The sequence below is a fragment of the Sebastes fasciatus genome, chromosome 22, assembly GCF_043250625.1.
Source record: "Sebastes fasciatus isolate fSebFas1 chromosome 22, fSebFas1.pri, whole genome shotgun sequence".
In the NCBI taxonomy this organism is placed as follows: Eukaryota; Metazoa; Chordata; class Actinopteri; order Perciformes; family Sebastidae; genus Sebastes; species Sebastes fasciatus.
Window position 1 is genome coordinate 25,401,721 of NC_133816.1, and position 21,532 is coordinate 25,423,252.

Here is a 21,532-nt window from a genome sequence, read left to right on the forward strand (position 1 = left end):
CCTAAACCTAACTAAGTAGTTTTGTTGCCTAATCCTAACTAAGTAGTTTTGTTGCCTAAACCTAACTAAGTAGTTTTGTTGCCTAAACATAAATAAGTAGTTTTGTTGCCTAATCCTAACTAAGTAGTTTTGTTGCCTAAACCAAACTAAGTAGTTTTGTTGCCTAAACATAAATAAGTAGTTTTGTTGCCTAATCCTAACTAAGTAGTTTTGTTGCCTAAACCTAACCACCTAAAAATCCCCTTAATTTGTCAATAAGTTCTTTTTACGTTAAGGGGTTTAGTTTGAGGGATCCATACTGAAGACCCTGATTAAGATGAAGGTGTTTGACGTGTTTTCAGGGTAAATTGAGAGTTAAGAAGTGGAACTGAGTAGTTTTGTCTTCTCTGCAGCCTCCCTCACAGTCTCTCCTCACAGATCTCAGTTCTTTAAGTACGAGTCTTTCTCTCTGAGCTGTGACGGGAACAGAAACTCCTCCGGATGGAGGGTGAAGGCCAGGACGGCCCGAGGAGTCTCCGAGTGTGGACGCGACTGGGGCCACCTGCGAGCGTCGACCTGCGTTATCCACGAGGCGTACCGCTGGAACAGTGGCGAGTACTGGTGTGAGTCCGCATCAGGAGAGACGAGTCCAGCTGCCAACATCAGCGTCACCGGTTAGTTTGTCACGGGAGGCCGAAGATGAGCCATTTAGCATTTTGATTTTCTGTCATTTTGTTCGTATAACAATCACATTTTTGATGAACAACCACCTTCTGTGACTGCTTCACAATCTTTATTAAAAATATACATATTTTAAGGTAGTCTTGTAGAATTTGGAGCCCAAGTTAGAAAAGCATGGGATCACTGTAAACAATCCGTGGATGCTTTTTCTCCTTCATCACCTTTCTTAATGCTTTTGCGTATCAAAGACAGTAACGTGATCCTGGAGAGTCCCGTGTTTCCTGTGACGGAGGGACGATCTGTGACTCTGCGATGCACAACTCGAAGCAACTCTTCAAACCTGCGAGCCAGCATCTTCATGAAGGACAGATCTCCCGTCGGAGCAGCCGTCACGGGGCAGATGAGCCTCCCTGCGGTGTCCAAGTCTGATCAAGGCCTCTACATGTGCGTGATCACCGGCGTCGGGGCGTCAACGGAGAGCTGGCTCACTGTGAGAGGTGAGAGGAAGTAGGAAATAATGCATGTATGTATACAACAAGACAGGAAGTAGAAAGATTAAACACAGTTTATCAAGAATGTCTTCAAACAATACCCTAAGTAGTTTTTTTACCTAAACCTAACTAAGTAGTTTTGTTGCCTAAACCTAACTAAGTAGTTTTGTTGCCTAAACCTAACTAAGTAGTTTTGTTGCCTAAAAACTAAGTAGTTTTGTTGCCTAATCCTAACTAAGTAGTTTTGTTGCCTAAACCTAACTAAGTAGTTTTGTTGCCTAAACCTAACTAAGCAGTTTTGTTGCCTAATCCTAACTAAGTAGTTTTGTTGCCTAAACCTAACTAAGTAGTTTTGTTGCCTAAACCTAACTAAGTAGTTTTGTTGCCTAAACCTAACTAAGTAGTTTTGTTGCCTAATCCTAACTAAGTAGTTTTGTTGCCTAAACCTAACTAAGTAGTTTTGTTGCCTAAACCTAACTAAGCAGTTTTGTTGCCTAATCCTAACTAAGTAGTTTTGTTGCCTAAACCTAACTAAGTAGTTTTGTTGCCTAAACCTAACTAAGTAGTTTTGTTGCTTAAACCTAACTAAGTAGTTTTGTTGCCTAATCCTAACTAAGTAGTTTTGTTGCCTAATCCTAACTAAGCAGTTTTGTTGCCTACTGGTTTTCATACACAGGAGGAGCCACGGAGAGAGGAGAGGCAGGTCGACCGTCTGATGGTTTTACTGGAAACGTGACGGGAGGTGAGCTCCGGAAACACACGTCTAATAAGCTGTTGAATGTTATACAGCCTGCAGGTCATGAGGCCAGATGCTCCACATGCCGCCTCATGTTTGACGTTCATATCAGATACAGTATTTATGGATCTGGTTGTTTCACCACCAGCAGGTCCTGGTGCTCCTGCAGCAGCACGCCTCCTGTCTGTCTCCAGACTGGTGTGTCACCTGGTGGTGGGAGCTCCTTACCTGATGTCCACCGTCGTCCTGGGACTCGAATACAGAGACATACACTCTAACAGGTAACAGGGTGGTAAACTGGGATGCCAAGTTAAAAAATTTTAAAATTAAAAAATATTAAAAATATATATATATGTATATATATATATACATTTATTTTATAATTTTTTTATAAAATTTTATAAAAAATAAATATATAAAAATAAATATAGATACAAATAAATATATATATATAATTATATATATATATATTTATTTTTCATTTTTTTATTAAATCAAAAAATATAAAAAAATAAAAATACGTATTTATACGTACAGTATATATATTTCTTTATATATATTTTTTTCATTTTTTTTTTTTTTCACATCCACAGGAAAGACACCAGACGTCACCATGGAGACGCCACAGCGTAGTGAAAGCGGCAGGGATTGGATAAGCAGTATGTTGATGTCACCGCTGTGTGTTACAGTATAATTATTAAAATTTAACTATGATGTCATCCAATTGTTCAATATTTTAATTTGTTGTATGGTTTAGTCCAGGGGTCAGCAACCTGTGTCTCTTCAGCTCCTCTCCAGTGGCTCCCTGTGGATCTATAAAAAACATTAGTGGAAATGAATAATTGTTTTTTCGTTTACATTTTCATTTTTATTTATCATTGTTGTAGGTCTATGGTACGACGGTACGACGGTACGACGGTACGACGGTACGACGGTACGACGGAGTATTAGGGCCACATTGAGGAAAAAAAATAAATCTGAGATTTAGAGAAAAAAAGTCGTAATATTACGAGAATAAAGTCATGATATTATAAAGTAGTAATTTTAAAAATGTAATAGATATCCCCATGAAACATCCCTCATTCATTAGTTACTGTTCTGTGTCGGTGCCTTAATGCAGGTTGTTTCACTTTCATCTGTGGATGAAAGAGTTAATGTATGCCTGCAGGGGAAGAACATGATGGTGAGATGTGAAACTGTAAATAAATGGAAGTGATCCAACGTTACACAGCGAACTGGACATTGGTTTGTTTTTAGAGCACGCGTCCAAACAAGTTCTCCCGTCCGCCCCTCAGTTGCTTATAGATGTTGGTATTTGTTTGTTAAAAGGCTAACTGTCAGGCTAAGAGTTCCTGTAACACTGACCCAACGGGAAAGCAATGATTTTACCTCTGATGTCGTATTATTTGACTTTATCAACCACTATCAGTCCAAAGATTAAAGTTTATAGAAAATCAATTACATATATATACTTCAGTAGTCTGGCTTATGACAAATAGGTCATAATATAATAAATATATACATCTATAAATAGGTTATAGTATAATATATATATATATATATACATCTATAAATAGGTTATAGTATAATAAATATATATATATATATATATATATAATTGGTCATAATATAATGTATATAATTGGTCATAATATAATAATAATAATATATATATATATATATATATACATTATATAAACCATGTAGCTGTAGTTTCCCTCCTGACCTCCAGGTGGAGACTTTCTGTCACTTTAAACTGAAAAACCAGACCGGAAGTACTTGTAACCGGAAGTGTGGTTGTCGGGCTGATGGCGGGAGAGTTGTTGTTGTTAGCTGAAGATCTTTGATCCGTTTGGAGCTCGAGCTGCAGGTGAACCAGCAAACAACTCAGGTAAACACTAACAAGCTTCCTCTGAGCCGGAAGTCCAAGAGGAGAAGAAGAATATGAACCGAGTTAAACCCGAAAACAGAGAGTTAGCTCCATGCTAACAAGCTAACAGCTAGTTAGCTCCATGCTAACAAGCTAACAGCTAGTTAGCTCCATGCTAACAAGCTAACAGCTAGTTAGCTCCATGCTAACAAGCTAACAGCTAGTTAGCTCCATGCTAACAAGCTAACAGCTAGTTAACTCCATGCTAACAAGCTAACAGCTAGTTAGCTCCATGCTAACAAGCTAAAAGCTAGTTAGCTCCATGCTAACAAGCTAACAGAGAGTTAGCTCCATGCTAACAAGCTAACAGCTAATTAGCTCCATGCTAACTAGCTAACAGCTAGTTAGCTCCATGCTAACAAGCTAACAGCTAGTTAGCCTGTTAGCTTCTGCTGCTGTGTGGCTCACTGTTAGCGTTAGCATTAGCTCTCTCTAATGTGTGCTCTTGTTCTCTGATTGAACAGACCAGGACCAGCACCAGCACCAGGACCAGCACCAGCACCAGGACCAGCACCAGCACCAGGACCAGGACCAGGACCAGGACCAGCACCAGCACCAGGACCAGCACCAGCACCAGGACCAGGACCAGGACCAGGACCAGCACCAGCACCAGCACCAGCACCAGGAGCCCGGTTCAGAAAGCAGCTTTAACAAACTCTGAGATGGAAAAGGTTTCGGCTCCAGAACAGCTGATCAGAGTTTGTTCCATCAAATGTGAGGATGAAAACAGCCTTCATCATCAATGGAGCTCCGATACTACGATTCACCATGGCAACAGGTAACTAAGAGACACAGCCTCCATCTGGATCCACTTAGAGATGGTAATGCACGGATACGCTGACTGTGTGATAGACTGAAGTCTACATTACATTACATAGATTTATTCAGCTTTAGTGTGACTGTATTAGACTAGTCTACATTACATTAAATAGAGTTATTCAGCTTTAATGTGACTGTATTAGACTGTAGTCTACATTACATTAAATAGAGTTATTCAGCTTTAATGTGACTGTATTAGACTGTAGTCTACATTACATTAAATAGATTTATTCAGCTTTAATGTGACTGTATTAGACTGTAGTCTACATTACATTAAATAGATTTATTCAGCTTTAATGTGACTATTAGACTGTAGTCTACATTACATTAAATAGATTTATTCAGCTTTAGTGTGACTGTATTAGACTAGTCTACATTACATTAAGCTGCTCTAACAGACTGACAGCTGTCTGTGTTCACAGTCACAGTGTTATAAAGAAGAAGGACATGCAGAGGTTTGGTTCTGAGCTGAGAGACACTTGATGCTGTGTGATATCTGAATGTTCAAAGAAATGACTGACGGCACATAAAAGAGTCACTTTAGACAGTCCAGAGTAACAAACTGATATCTGACACACAGTAAACCTTCCATACGGACTGAACCAATGAGGAAATAAAACACTCATCACACTTTCTGAAACAGAGACCAGGACCAGGACCTGGACCAGGACCAGGAGCACTACAAGAGCGAGCCGGAGGAGGAGCAGCAGAACCCGGACCAGCGGAGCAACAAGGTCCCCAGAAGACCAGCAGCAGGCTCGTCCTCTGATCCCACCGATGTTCAGGTCAGTGTTCATGACTTCATGACTTCATGGCTTCATAACGACACCAAGAAGAGGAGAAAACAGCTCCAACTGTTCATCAATATCTACTGAGGTGGCAGCTGGGGGGGGGGAATGGATATATCTGCTTCATCTGAGTCTATGCAGAGGTAGAAGGAAGTTACCGCTTTTATTGTGGTAGTCTGAGTAACGTGACGTCGTATCCGTTCCGTATCCGTCAACCAAAACAAACCTCAGAGAGTGTAAAACGTTGGAGGGTCGTCGTGGATACGACCTGCACCCTCCCATGTTAAATCCAGCGTGGTAAACACTACACATCCAGTAAAGGATGGAAACACTTTGGGTTTCACACATTGACAGGAAAAGCAGAGCTAGACAGAGCAGAGCTAAAGCTGCATGCTAACTCTGTCACGGACAGGAAACGTTATCATATCTGAAAAATGTCCGAAAATAATCGAAAAATGTCAAAAAAAAAGATGTCCGAAAAAATGTCCAAAACAAGTCTGAAAAACATTCTGAAAAAATGTCAAAAAAATGTTGAAAGAATTCAGAACAAAAGTCAAAAATTGTCCAAAAAATGTATTTTTAAAAAATTGTCTGAGAAAACTTCGAAAAAATGTGGAAAGATTTCAGAAAAAACGGTCAGAAAAATGTCCGACAAATGTCCCGAAAATATCCAAAAAATGTCCGATGTTGAGCCCTGCATGACGCAATTTTTTTTTTGCCTAAAATGTCTCTTTTGATAGTAAAGCTTTCTGACCCCTGGGCTAAACAAACACATAGCTAATGTTAGCTAGCGTTAGCCAGCGCATCTGATTGGCTACGGATGATTTCCTGTTGAAAAAAATGCATTTGTGGGTCGTGCACGTCGGGAATCTCATAAAACCCACACAGATGAACACAGTGAAGTTCACACATGACAGCAGTTTGTTTATAAATGTAACAACATCCAAATGTGTTTTTGATCAAATACTTTTTTTTTTTTTAAATCAAATCTTTTTATTGGGTTTTTTTGCAGTATATAGCAAAGGTACAGCTCTATTCGGTAACCAAAAAAGAATGACAGGTATGAGTATACATTATTAGCAGCTGGCACCAATGCCAACAAATAAACAAGTCAAAACAAAGGATTTATACAAACAATAAAACAATCCCTCCCCAGTCACTGCCAGCACGCCATATGGAAAGCTAACTGTCACGCCAATGACCTGCGATGAATGATTGAATACTTTGTGATGTAGTCAAGCTGTACTTAGTAATCAAGTATTTACAGTGTCTGGAATGTATCTAAAAAAGGGCCCCATGCTTTCAGGAATTTCCCATGTGAATATTGAAGCGAGTATCTGATTTTCTCAAGCTTTAAGCAAGACATGATGTCCGCCAACCATTGTGTGTGAGTGGGAAGGGCAGCGCCCTTCCACCTGAGCAGGATTGCTCGCCGAGCCAGAAGGGAAACAAAGGATAAGGTACGTCGTTTTTCTGCAGGTAATTGCGTCTCACTTCCGGTGACCCCGAACAGAGCAACTAGAGGGTTTGGTTCTAATTTGACGTTTAACACCTGAGATAGAGTGTGAAAGATCTCCGTCCAATAGTTTGTAAGACTAGGGCATGACCAGTACATGTGAATAAGGGAGGCTTGGGACTAATCTCAGGATACATGCGAGACAGTTTGGCTTTTGAGATATGAGCCCTATGCACCACTTTAAACTGAAGTAAGCAGTGACGAGCACATAGAGAGGATGAGTTAACCTGCTTCAATATGGAATTCCATGTATCCGGTGATAGAGAGAGGCCTAAGTCCTCCTCCCATGCTGCTCTGAGCTTGTCCATGGGGGCACGCTTCAAGTCTGATATCATGCCATAGAGAGTGGAGATAAGTCTTTTGTGTGATGGATTTAAAGAAAGGATCGTATTGACAATTGCCGTGTCCGTCGATGCAGAGGAGCTGGACAACTGAGAGAGCACAAAGCGCCTTGCTTGTAGATGTCTAAAAAAGTTGGACTTCGGAAGACTGAATTTTTTTGCTTAGCTGCTCGAATGATGCCAAAGTATTATCTACAAATAAATCTTTGAAACGCACAATACCTTTCCTGTGCCATTCTTGGAAAACAGGGTCCTGAATAGATGGTTTGAAAAGATGATTTGACGCAATGGGGCTTAGAGTAGAAAAGCTGTCCAAGTCAAAGTATTTCCTGAATTGAGCCCATATTCTTAAAGAATGTTTAACTACCGGGTTCCTAATAGATTTAATTGAGGGGAGCGGAAGCGAGGATCCAAGCAATGCAAGAACAGACAGGTTATCGTCCAAGTGGAGTTCCATCGCTACCCAGTAAGGACAGTCGGGCTGATTGTAAAAGTAAGACCAAAACGCAAGACATCGCAAGTTAGCAGCCCAATAATAGAAACAAAAATTTGGAAGTGCCAGACCACCAGTAGCCTTGGTTTTTTGGAGATGTACCTTGCTAAGACGGGGACGCTTACCCTGCCATATATAGGCGGAAATAATTGAATCAAGTTGATTGAAAAAAGATCTGGGGATAAAAAGTGGTAGGGCCTGAAAGAGGTAAAGAAATTTGGGTAGGATGGTCATTTTGATGGAATTGATACGCCCCACGAGAGACATGGACAGAGGTGACCACTGTTTCAGTGTTTGTTTAATCTGGTTTAACAGAGCAATAAAATTCTCCTTAAATAGATCTTTGTACTTTTTAGTAATTGAGATGCCCAAATAGGAAAACTTATTTTTTTCAATTTTGAAAGGCAGGTTGGTGAGGTCTAAGGCTCGTGCTTCATCATTGATGGGAAAAAGCTCGCTTTTGTTGAGATTTAATTTGTATCCCGAAAATTGACCAAACTGATTGGGCAACGACAGAGCGGGGGGTAGTGAGGTACCCGGGTTTGAGACAAAGAGCAAGAGGTCATCAGCATAAAGTGAGACCCTATGCTCTGTGCTGCCCCTCCAAATACCAGATATGTCCCCGCAACTGCGGAAGGCTGTGGCAAGCGGTTCGATGGCCAGATCAAAAAGTATGGGGCTCAGAGGGCACCCTTGACGGGTTCCACGATGTAAGTTGAATGGTTTAGACTGCTGGGAGTTAGTACGAATTGAGGCTGAGGGATGCAAATATAGTAGCTTATTCCACGAGGTAAATTTCGGGCCGAAACCAAATTTGTTCAGAACAGCAAATAAGTAGTTCCATTCAACACGGTCAAATGCTTTCTCCGCATCGAGAGACACAACACACTCAGGGACTTCCTCAGAGGCAGAATAGATGATATTGAATAGTCGTCGTATGTTAAAGTACGATTGTCTGCCCCTGACAAAGCCAGTTTGGTCTTCGGATATAATTGTAGGAATGACATTCTCCAGTCTACGGGCTAGGACCTTAGCCAAAATCTTTGCATCTGTGTTTAAGAGGGAGATAGGCCTGTAGGAGGCACATTCGGTTGGGTCTTTACCTTTTTTAGCAATGAGAGTGATACAAGCCTCGGTAAATGATTGAGGAAGGGAACCTTGCCTACAGGATTCAGATAGGACTGAACATAACTGTGGGGAAAGTAGCGAGGAGAACTTTTAAAAAAATTCTGCCGGGAAACCATCGGGACCCGGACTCTTACCTGACTGCATTGAGGAAATTGCTAAAGCTATTTCTGCCTGAGATATGGGCTCTTCCAGTCTCTTCCTGAAGTCCAAAGAAAGTTTGGGAATATTTAGACTGCGCAGGAAGTCAAGAATTACATTACAATCGGCCTGAGACTCTGAGGTGTAAAGCTGGGAATAAAAATCCCTGAATGTCTCATTAATTTGTGAATGATCTGAAGTTATGTGACCATTTGACATTCGGATTTTGGAGATATTTTGTTTTGCTTTAAAGCCTTTGAGTTGGTTGGCTAGCATTTTGTCAGATTTGTCTCCATATATGTAAAACCTGGCCTTGTTTTTTAAAAGCAAGTGTTCAGTTGAGTGAGTTGTAAGCAGGTCAAATTTGGTTTTGAGTTCTAATCGTTTTTTATAAAGGTCTGGACTTTGAGTTTGAGCATATTGTTTGTCAATCTCTCCAATTTGGTGGGCCAGATCCAAGCGCTCTTTATAGGATTTTCTCTTCACTTGAGCGGTGTATGCTATGATCTGCCCCCTAAGATAAGCTTTAAGAGCATCCCATACAATTAGGCTAGAGGTTTCAGGGGATATATTAGTAGTAAGAAAAAAGGCTATCTCTTTCTCCATATGTTTCACAAAATTATCGTCAGACAGTAGGGTTGAGTTAAACCGCCAGTGCCTGCTCCTCTGTGGGACGCCAGGGAGGGACATGGTCAAACCAATAGGAGCGTGGTCTGAAATGACAATACTCTGATAGGCGCAGGACTGAACCAGCGGGACTAGTTGGTTGTCGATAAAAAAATAATCGATCCTGGAGTATGTATGATGGACGTGCGAGAAGAACAAGTATTCCCTGTCGTTTGGATGTAGAGAGCGCCACACATCACAGACACCGTAGTCAGAGAGAAAGGCTTGAATGAAAGAGGCTGATTTACTTATTGTGCTGGGGTTAGTGGAAGATCGGTCTAAAACTGGGTCTAGCCAACAGTTGAAATCACCACCAAGTATGAGAGAGTATGTGTTGAGGTCTGGCAGCAGAGAAAACAAATGTTCGAAAAAACCTACATCATCTGAGTTAGGGGCGTACACGTTCACAAGCACTACCAGTGTGTCATATAATTTCCCAGATACAATAACATATCGACCGAACCTGTCAGCAATCACATTGCGTGGTTTAAAGGAAACCCTTTGACTGATAAGGATTGAAACCCCTCTGGCTTTGGCTTGAAAAGCGGAGTGAAATTTCTGCCCCATCCAGCATGACAGAAGACGACCACTGTCTGAACTGAGAATATGGGTTTCTTGCAGGAAGGCTATTTCTGTTTTAAGTTGTTTGAGGTGTGAGAAAACCTTCTTTCTTTTAATGGGGTGGTTCAAACCCTTGACATTCCAGCTCTGTAGTTTTAAGTGCCTATCCATGCAGCTTGACTAAAAAGGTTAGGACGTGAGCACAGTATTCAAGTGGTTGCTTTAAGATACAGCTGTAGCAGGTCAGTGAAGACCAGGAGTGACTAGTGTACAGTAATAGGTTTGTGTAAGTTACTAAGGTGTTACTGGCAGTGACATATCCCTTCCCCCCACCCCCCTCCCCAACCAAGAAAACTGCTAAAAAAGAAAGCAGCAAGCTCTTCAGAACAAACATTGCACAACAACAACTCTTCCTGTCTTAAACTAAATTAACTGCTGCTCCGGTATACATACAAAAGTAGATTACAAGCACCTCTTAAACAATATTTTGGCTTAAACAATCAACTTTATGAACTGTGGAAGCTGGGAAGCTCTAGCACGAGTTTCAGAAATCAGAAATCAAAATTAAAAACAAAATTTCACCAAAACCATAGAAGCAGGAATCAGACAGTCATACGGAATTGTGATTTCAAAGTAGACAGAAATAAAAGGGAGAAAACATGGATTCACTTGTGCCATACCAGATAGCTAAATAGTTGAATTAACGGTACAGGACAAGACCCACTTAAGTACTAACAAACGTAGAATAACCAGTCTTTAAAATGATAATTCCAGTTTAAAATGTGAACTAATAGTTCAACTGGCCCTTTAAAATCCAGCGCAGATTCTCATTGAAACACTCAGAGAGGGCAAAGCTGTCATATGTGATAACAGCTCCAGAGAGCCAGTATAGAACCAGGCTCAATAAAGTCATGTTTGCTTGTAAATGTTTGCAACTGTCTGTATATGTAGCTTTACAAGAGAGCAGCGCAGAAACACGTATAGTCTGGATAAATGAACCGATGTAAACAAACCCACGTGACAGTTAACATACGCCGCACTACGTGTAAACTGGTAGGGCTATAAGCAGTGATACCTCTCATCCAGGGGGTCCATAGTTACTAAAGAGTCCCTTTATGAATGTTCCGGTGACCTGCGGAGGCTGCTGATGTACTTCTGTGCCTCGTCCACTGAGCTGATCCACTTTCTGGCTCCGCTGGACAGCGTCAGCCGGAGCCGGGCTGGGTAGAGCAGAGCAGGCTTCTGTCCCAGTTGATAAAGTTCTGCCATCACGTCTCTGTATTCCCCCCGCTGGTTCACAACTTCAGGGCAGTAGTCCTCCAGAACACGGATGGGCTGGCCACGGAACTCCAGTTTACCTCTCCGCCGTGCCTCTCTGATGAGCAGATCCTTCGCCTGATACCGGTGCAGGCGGAGAATAACCGGGCGCAGTCGCTGTCCGGGGGCCGGTTTAGCAGCTAGGGAGCGGTGGGCCCGGTCCAGTTCTGGGAGGGATGGCAGTGTCTCGGTACCGAACACCTCGCGCAGCAAATTTGAGAAGAATTCAGTGGGGGGTCCGCTTTCAATGGACTCCGGGAGACCCAGGATACGGATGTTCTGGCGCCTGCTTCGGCTCTCCAGGTCGGTGACCTTAGCCTTTAGCCTAGCATTATCTTCGCTCAGGGTGGTACACACGTTCTCCAGATCCACGACTCTTTGGCTGAGGTCTTCTGCAGCTAGTTCCAAGGAGGAGACACGTTGGCCGTGGTCCTCCACTGTGAGCCGTGTTTGGTCTAGTTTGGAGTCCAGCTGGCTGAATGATGTTCTGAACTCAGTGGCTAGCGCATCACGGTGTTGCTCGAGCAGCGTGGTGATAGCCTCCAGTGTTAAGCTAACGTTAGCATCTTCTTTTTTGCTCCCCTTGGCTCCTTTTGAAGTCATTGTGAAAAATAAAAGGGTCGGTCAGGAGAAAAATTAGATAAATAAAAAAAAAGGTTTCGTTTTGGCGTGGAAGTTAGAGGGCTGGATGGTATAAAAATGAAAAGTTTACCGGAGCACCGGCTACTGCGTCTACTCCATCTGCCTATCGACCGGAAGTCTGATCAAATACTTTTAAGTACATATATTTGTGGATTTCTATTACATTTATTTAAAACAAGACATTTTTTTGTGTGTCAGAAATATATTTGTGAACCTTAGTTTTTTATGTGGATTGTTTTTTTTACATTTATATATAACGATAACTGTGTTTGTGTGCATTGAAAAATATTTTTGTGGAGAGAGTCATTTATATATAAATCACCAGATACATGTGTGACTCCTTCTGTGTGCATTCATTAATATTGAGATTGATCTGAGCCCATAAAAAGCAGCTAAAAGAGAGAGAATAGCAGAAATCAGAATCAGGTTTACACATACAAGGAATTAGCCTTATTGTTTTTGGTGCATAACAATAAACAGAGAAATAAAAAAACACAGAAGCATGCACTGTGCTGGTAAAGCCAAGACACAACTATAGAATAGAAGAAATACAATAAGGACATCAAAATACTTCTATCTGTAATAACTATACATGAGTTTTAAAATGAAAGAGTTCAACAGTTTTGTGTATGAATCACAGTATGAATGCATACTTTTTTACTCGGCTATACAGGAAATGAGGTCTCTACCTCAATGTGTTTCTTGTTTGAATGAATGACTGACTTAGTGCGCGGTATGGGTTAATCTTCAACTATACTGGGTTTTACATTTCCCATAATGCAACTCCATAATGGGGATGTCGCCTGATAATTAATAAATTAACTGCATGATTGTCCATAGTTAATCTCAATTAATCACAAATTAATCTCACATTTTTTATTACTTCAAAATGCACCTTAAAGGGAGATTTGTCAAGTTTTTTAATAATAATGATAAATAATCGTGCAGCCCTAATGTATATTGATTATATGTTTATTGATTGTATGTTTATTGATTATATGTTTACTGATTATATGTTTATTAATTGCCCTTTTTTCACAAGACAAAGTGTCAACAATAGTCTTTCTGTATTGTTATTTTACAGGTGTTGAAGGAGTGTTCCATCCCGCTGACACGTGTCAAGATCAGCAGTGCGATGTTGGCTGCGATGGACGACGTTGGACGCTCAGCAGCTGTTCCAAAAGGCCAAAAGGTCATCTGCAGGTTCATTTTCTCTGTTAGTTGAGGCCTTATATATATTAAAGAGTCCTCTTCTTCCTGAAATACTCTAAATTAATATTAATTAGTATGCCGTACGTTAGTGTGCCGTACGTTAGTGTGCCGTACGTTAGCATGCGGGACAATTCATAATTGTGAGAATTAATAAATGTCAAGGGGGCGTCTATGGTGACCAATCAAATGTCTACAGAGGGACCACGGTTGGTTGTCACAGGTGGTAGTGCATTAGTCAGACTGGAACATTGTGGGTTATGTTCCACTGACATGTTTTAATGTTCTTTATGGTTCTAGATAGGTCGCTCCACCATGGCATCTCACTGACTCTCTCTCTCTCTGTCTGTATGTCTGTTGCTATAGAAAAGGAGAGGAAGAAAGGGACTGATTCATCTGAGAGTTCACACTGGAGAGAAACCCCACAGCTGTGATGAATGTGGGGAAACTTTCACTTTTCAGAGTACCCTCAAAATACATCAACGCATTCACACTGGAGAGAAACCCTACAGCTGTGATGAATGTGGAGCAGCTTTCACGCAATCGGGTAGCCTGAAAATACATCAACGCATTCACACTGGAAAGAAACCCTACAGCTGTGATGAATGTGGAGCAGCTTTCACTCAATCGGGTACCCTGAAAATACATCAAGGCATTCACACTGGAGAGAAACCCTACAGCTGTGATGAATGTGGAGCAGCTTTCACCAGATCAGATACCCTGAAAATACATCAACGCATTCACACTGGAGAGAAACCCTACAGCTGTGATGAATGTGGAGCAGCTTTCACTACATCAGTTAACCTGAAAATACATCAACGCATTCACACTGGAGAGAAACCCTACAGCTGTGATGAATGTGGAGCAGTTTTCACCAGATCAGGTGACCTGAAAATACATCAACGCATTCACACGGGAGAGAAACCCTACAGCTGTGATGAATGTGGAGCAGCTTTCACTAAATCAGGTTACTTGAAAATACATCAACGCATTCACACTGGAGAGAAACCCTACAGCTGTGATGAATGTGGAGCAGCTTTCACAACATCAGGTTACTTGAAAATACATCAACGCATTCACACTGGAGAGAAACCCTACAGCTGTGATGAATGTGGAGCAGCTTTCACTACATCAGGTCACTTGAAAATACATCAACGCATTCACACTGGAGAGAAACCCTACAGCTGTGATGAATGTGGAGCAGCTTTCACTCAATCAGGTCACCTGAAAACACATCAACGCATTAACACTGGAGAGAAACCCTACAGCTGTGATGAATGTGGAGGAGCTTTCACTACATCAGTTAACCTGAAAATACATCAACGCATTCACACTGGAGAGAAACCCTACAGCTGTGATGAATGTGGAGCAGCTTTCACAACATCAGGTACCCTGAAAATACATCAACGCATTCACACTGGAGAGAAACCCTACAGCTGTGATGAATGTGGAGCAGCTTTCACTAAATCAGGTACCCTGAAAATACATCAACGCATTCACACTGGAGAGAAACCCTACAGCTGTGATGAATGTGGAGCAGCTTTCACTAAATCAGGTTACTTGAAAATACATCAATGCATTCACACTGGAGAGAAACCCTACAGCTGTGATGAATGTGGAGCAGCTTTCACTACATCAGGTCACCTGAAAACACATCAACGCATTCACACTGGAGAGAAACCCTACAGCTGTGATGAATGTGGAGCAGCTTTCACTCAATCAGGTCACCTGAAAACACATCAACGCATTCACACTGGAGAGAAACCGTACTGGTGTGACCAATGTGGTAAAACTTTTTCTCAGGATAGTTCCCTTAAAGTCCACCAACGCATTCACACTAGAGAGAAACCCTACAGCTGTGATGAATGTGGAGCAGCTTTCACTACATCAGGTCACCTGAAATCACATCAACGCATTCACCGTGGTGAGAAACCGTACTGGTGTGACCAATGTGGTAAAACGTTTTCTCGGGGTAGTAACCTTAAATCCCACCAGCGCATTCACACTGCATCGTTGTGAACATGTTTCAGAGCCTAGCTAGCTGTCTCCTCCGGCCTCCTCCCCATGCCCTGATAGCTGTGTTGTTATATTCAGAGCTTCTCTCCACATTGAAGTCTGACCAACAGTAACTTCATGTTCTAAACAGCATGTGTGTTGTCGTGGCTACGACTACATACTTTCTTCCTTTTATATATTTAATTCTTTACCATGCATTAATCTGCTGAGTATTTTCTGGATGAATTGTTTGGTAAAGACCAGAAACTGTTGACTGTAGTCGACCCCCTGGGCCTGTGCCCCGTAGACCCGTTCAATAATCCATCCACGAGTCAACAGCTGGAGAAAGATCAAGGAGGACATTCACATCCGACACCAGAGACCATCTATGAACAGAGACAGGGGTTACCATCCCCCCACCGAATACAACCACCTGTTATCATGTGACTGCTGGACTAGCGTCATGTGATGAGAAGATCCCTTTTCTCCCACATGGCCGCTAAAGACTCTGATCTTTACTAAAATGTAATTTGGATTTGTCCAAAGACAATTAATGTAGTGTATTATTATATGTGTGTGTTTGCCTTAGTTAGACTTTTATTCCACTGCCTTTAAGCCAGGAAGTGTTCCATTAAAACAGTTCCACCATCTTTGATAACACCAACGTCATGTTTAGTGCCATTCTGCATGTTTCCTTATCAAAAATACAAAATTAGAAATCATCTAACGATTGAATTGTAACAATCTTTATTAAAAGAATGAGCTTTCAGGAGCTGAAGACTGACTCTGCGTCCTCCATGATTGTGCCAGGATGCAATTTCTGCGCGGGCAGACCGACACTTTAAAATGACCTCTTATCTGAGAAACCTGTGTTCCTGCTCTTTGCCTTTCTGTTCTTCTTCTTCTGCTCTCTTTTGGTGGAAACTTGCTCTTTACTAGTCTGAAGATGTGATTCGGAACAACAGGAGTTGAAACCTCAGAATCTAGCACTAAAAACCAAAATGTCGTCTGCCAAAAACCAAATGGCGTCTGCCAAAAACCAAAATGGCGACGGCCAAAACACGAGGGCTGCATCCCAAAACTCTTAATTTTCATTTCCTCGCTCCTCGATCCTCGCTTGAACCGGAAGTAGTTCTGGTGCGCCATTTTGAAGACCGTCCCAAAGCCCTTATTTGTGCATCGAGGAGCGAGGATCGAGGATCGAGGAGGCTTGCCGGAGGAGCGAGGAGCGAGGATACACCAGTGTATCCTGCACGGAAGTCTTTTGCCGACCGACACGCCCCCTTACTGGATATCAGTTACTGATTGGACGCTGCTGCCGATCAGACTGATCTGATAACTTTACCTCTCAGCATCACTGAGTTTCATACCGGAGTGAAGACAGATCACAGATTAAACGTTTTATATTTTAGTTGTCTTCTGAGTCACCATCTAGTTATAATCTGTGTTAACTGAAGCTCTGAGCAGCAGAAGGACCTGCAGTATCTCCCCTTCACACACCGTCAGTGAAGCAGCCTGACAGTCAGAGGGGTTTATAATACCAGATAAACTGACTTAAAATAACTTTCTGCATTTCTTAGAATGATTTTTCTTTTCATGATCTGTTATTTCCCCCGTTAACTTTTATTAATGAAACTATTAAAGTCAGAGAGAGAAGGAGAGTCTGTCTGTCAGCAACAAACACCTTTTACATCATTTATCCTCATTTCCATTCAGTCACATGAGGCTGATGATTCCTGAACGCGGGTTTGATATGAGTTACATCATTTACATTTTCCCTTTAGCCTAATAAATAATGTCCAGTGTTCAAAAAACACCATAGTCATATTCTGGGTTATTAAATAATTAACTCACAACCAGAATATCAATAACTACAGACTCTAATAATGAATAAATAGTATAAAGAGCACTTGTCTTTATTAGTATTAGTACAGTTCAGACACAAACAGCTGTTAAAGCTGACTGACAGCTGATCCAGTTGTGATCAGCTGCTGCTGTCATCAGAAACGGACATCGCTTCACGTGACGCTTCAGAGGAAACGACCGTCCCATGTCGCTTAAATCGTATTTCCTCATTTCCTCTCTCCTCGCATGGTTTCCTTGCGTCTCTCCATGCTTCCCTGGTGGGAGGGACTAAGACGCAAGGATGAGACGCAAGTGAGGGAAACAGGGATGCAATTAAGAGTTTTGGGATGCAGCCCAAGATGGAGACGACCAAAAACCAAGATGGCGACTTGAAAACCAAGATGGCGACGTACTATTCATGTGTTTAATTAGTAAAAGCCGTGGATTCAATAAAACGATGAATTAAAGGAGCTTATAGTAAAAATCTTGACCAAATGTAAAAAAGAAAAATAGACAAATTAACCCTAAAATCGTTTTTAATGTCAAATTACACGTTAACGCTACTTTATTAAAACAGCTGATGGGATACACCAGGATACATTTTCCTCAGAGTAAAACTCCCTCCTTTGTGCAAAGGAACTGATTCTGTTGTTCTGGAAAGGGAAAGACGGGCCAACATTTAAATCCTGGATAACAACACTGACTGATCCCCTCCACCTAGAAAGAATCCGATACACCCTTAATGACAGACTGGAGGTATTTGAAAAGATTTGGAGACCGATGATCTCCTCTATAGGAGGGACAGACAATTAAGACGCAATAGACACATAGTCTTTAGTACCCGAGGTAGCACTGCTCAGGGATGGGAGGGTTACAGCTGTTTATGTATATACTGTATGTCGCCAATGTCTCCCTGATTTGTTTGCCTTAGGGTGTCTGTGCTTTTTGTTTTGTATTTGCTTGTCTCCATGTTGTTTGCCCTTAGTTTCTAGTTTTGTCTGTTTTTGTTGATGTATATAAAAAATGAGGCATGATAAACACCCCACAGTTTGTATCACTGACATGCACATGCTTCTTAATAAAAAATATTTGAAAGAAGTTTTGATTTTATTCTCGTAATATAACAACTTTTTCTCTCAAAGTTAAGATTTCATTCTCATAACATTACGGCTTTTTCACGTAAAGTTATGACTTTATTGTGTAAATCTCAGATGTGTTTTCCCTCAACGTGGTCCTAATACTCCGTAGTACATTGTCTCTTTGGCCCTCACTGCATTAAACTTCTATACTATATACTTAGACTATAAACTGTTACCTTCATCACAATGATCACATGTTTTGCGGCTCCAGACAGATCATTATTCTTATTTATTTTTGTGCCTAAAATGGCTCTTTTGATAGTAAAGGTTGCTGACTCCTGCTCTAGGGGACATATTTAACAAAACAAGGAGACTAAGATCCACAATCCGTGGATGATTTTTCTCCTTCATCACCTTTCTTAATTCTTTTGCGTATCAAAGACAGTAACGTGATCCTGGAGAGTCCCGTGTTTCCTGTGATGGAGGGACGATCTGTGACTCTGCGTTGCACAACTCGAAGCAACTCTTCAAACCTGCGAGCCAGCATCTTCATGAAGGACAGATCTCCTGTCGGAGCAGCCGTCACGGGGCAGATGAGCCTCCCTGCGGTGTCCAAGTCTGATCAAGGCCTCTACATGTGCGTGATCACCGGCGTCGGGGCGTCAACGGAGAGCTGGCTCACTGTGAGAGGTGAGAGGAAGTAGGAAATAATGCATGTATGTATACAACAAGACAGGAAGTAGAAAGATTAAACACAGTTTATCAAGAATGTCTTCAAACAATACCCTAAGTAGTTTTTTTTACCTAAACCTAACTAAGTAGTTTTGTTGCCTAAACCTAACTAAGTAGTTTTGTTGCTTAAACCTAACTAAGTAGTTTTGTTGCTTAAACCTAACTAAGTAGTTTTGTTGCTTAAACCTAACTAAGTAGTTTTGTTGCTTAAACCTAACTAAGTAGTTTTGTTGCCTAAACCTAACTAAGTAGTTTTGTTGCTTAAATCTAACTAAGCAGTTTTGTTGCCTAAACCAAACTAAGTAGTTTTGTTGCTTAAACCTAACTAAGTAGTTTTGTTGCCTAAACCTAACTAAGTAGTTTTGTTGCCTAATCCTAACTAAGTAGTTTTGTTGCGTACTGGTTTTCATACACAGGAGGAGCCACGGAGAGAGGAGAGGCAGGTCGACCGTCTGATGGTTTTACTGGAAACGTGACGGGAGGTGAGCTCCGGAAACACACGTCTAATAAGATGTTGAATGTTATACAGCCCGCAGGTCATGAGGCCAGATGCTCCACATGCCGCCTCATGTTTGACGTTCATATCAGATACAGTATTTATGGATCTGGTTGTTTCACCACCAGCAGGTCCTGGTGCTCCTGCAGCAGCACGCCTCCTGTCTGTCTCCAAACTGGTGTGTCACCTGGTGGTGGGAGCTCCTTACCTGATGACCACCGTCGTCCTGGGACTCGTATACAGAGACATACACTCTAACAGGTAAAAAAAATATATATATATATATATACATTTATTTTATAATTTTTTTATAAAATTTAAAAAAAAAAAAATATATAAAAATAAATATAGATAAAAATAAATATATATATAATTGTATATATATATATTTATTTTTCATTTTTTTATTAAATCAAAAAATATAAAAAAATAAAAATAAGTATTTATACGTACAGTATATATATTTTTATATATATTTTTTTTCATTTTTTATTTTTTTCACATCCACAGGAAAGACACCAGACGTCACCATGGAGACGCCACAGCGTAGTGAAAGCGGCATGGATTGGATAAGCAGTATGTTGATGTCACCGCTGTGTGTTACAGTATAATTATTAAAATGAAGGGATTTAACTATGATGTCATCCAATTGTTCAATATTTTAATTTGTTGTATGGTTTAGTCCAGGGGTCAGCAACCTGTGTCTCTTCAGCTCCTCTCCAGTGGCTCCCTGTGGATCTATAAAAGACATTAGTGGAAATGAATAACTGTTTTTTCGTTTACATTTTCATTTTTATTTATCATTGTTGTAGGTCTATGGTACGACGGTACGACGGTACGACGGTACGACGGTACGACGGTACGACGGAGTATTAGGGCCACATTGAAGTCATGATATTATAAAGTTGTAATTTTAAAAATGTAATAGATATCTCCATGAAACATCCCTCATTCATTAGTTACTGTTCTGTGTCGGTGCCTTAATGCAGGTTGTTTCACTTTCATCTGTGGATGAAAGAGTTAATATATGCCTGCAGGGGAAGAACATGATGGTGAGATGTGAAACTGTAAATAAATGGAAGTGATCCAACGTTGCACAGCGAACTGGACATTGGTTTGTTTTTAGAGCACGCGTCCAAACAAGTTCTCCCGTCCGCCCCTCAGTGGCTTATAGATGTTGGTATTTGTTTGTTAAAAGGCTAACTGTCAGGCTAAGAGTTCCTGTAACACTGACCCGACGGGAAAGCAATGATTTTACCTCTGATGTCGTATTATTTGACTTTACCAACCACTATCAGTCCAAAGATTAAAGTTTATAGAAAATCAACTACATATATATACTTCAGTAGTCTGGCTTATGACAAATAGGTCATAATATAATAAATATATACATCTATAAATAGGTTATAGTATAATAAATATATATATATAATATATATAATTGGTCATAATATAATGTATATAATTGGTCATAATATAATAATAATAATATATATATATATATATATACATTATATAAACCATGTAGCTGTAGTTTCCCTCCTGACCTCCAGGTGGAGACTTTCTGTCACTTTAAACTGAAAAACCAGACCGGAAGTACTTGTAACCGGAAGTGTGGTTGTCGGGCTGATGGCGGGAGAGTTGTTGTTGTTAGCTGAAGATCTTTGATCCGTTTGGAGCTCGAGCTGCAGGTGAACCAGCAAACAACTCAGGTAAACACTAACAAGCTTCCTCTGAGCCGGAAGTCCAAGAGGAGAAGAAGAGAAGAAGAATATGAACCGAGTTAAACCCGAAAACAGAGTTAGCTCCATGCTAACAGGCTAACAGCTAGTTAGCTCCATGCTAACAAGCTAACAGCTAGTTAGCCTGTTAGCTTCTGCTGCTGTGTGGCTCACTGCTAGCGTTAGCATTAGCTCTCTCTAATGTGTGCTCCTGTTCTCTGATTGAACA

General features: G+C 40.9%; 2 protein-coding genes across 3 annotated transcripts in view; both read left to right on the forward strand.

Moving 5' to 3' along the window:
• Positions 1-15,842, forward strand: part of LOC141760811 (uncharacterized) — a 51,848-nt gene extending 36,006 nt beyond the window's left edge. Inside the window, exons 1-4 of one of the 2 annotated variants that reach the window (XM_074623892.1) lie at positions 4,496-4,595; positions 5,217-5,421; positions 13,311-13,418; positions 13,802-15,842. In XM_074623892.1, the coding sequence (XP_074479993.1) occupies positions 13,362-13,418; positions 13,802-15,454 (1,710 nt within the window). In that variant the 5' untranslated portion in view covers positions 4,496-4,595; positions 5,217-5,421; positions 13,311-13,361 and the 3' untranslated portion in view covers positions 15,455-15,842. Of the gene's footprint in view, positions 1-4,495; positions 4,596-5,216; positions 5,422-13,310; positions 13,419-13,801 lie in introns of those variants that run through there. The other variant, XM_074623891.1, reaches the window with a different exon arrangement.
• LOC141761264 (low affinity immunoglobulin gamma Fc region receptor III-like) lies at positions 317-3,113 on the forward strand. Its single transcript, XM_074624595.1, has 7 exons — positions 317-342; positions 418-653; positions 909-1,157; positions 1,828-1,893; positions 2,036-2,168; positions 2,481-2,797; positions 2,886-3,113. The coding sequence occupies exons 1-6, from the start codon at positions 317-319 to the stop codon at positions 2,518-2,520; spliced, it is 750 nt and encodes a 249-aa protein (XP_074480696.1). The 3' UTR covers positions 2,521-2,797; positions 2,886-3,113.
• Positions 15,843-21,532: the final 5,690 nt, after the last annotated feature.

What these genes read in the sequence shown, in the direction of transcription:
- LOC141761264 (XM_074624595.1), top strand. Translation starts at nt 317, where the DNA reads ATGAAGGTGTTTGACGTGTTTTCAGG. An exon ending in TACTGGAAACGTGACGGGAG is followed by an intron (nt 1,894 to 2,035) that starts GTGAGCTCCGGA and finishes TTTCACCACCAG; the next exon opens with CAGGTCCTGGTGCTCCTGCA. An exon ending in AGAGACATACACTCTAACAG is followed by an intron (nt 2,169 to 2,480) that starts GTAACAGGGTGG and finishes TCACATCCACAG; the next exon opens with GAAAGACACCAGACGTCACC.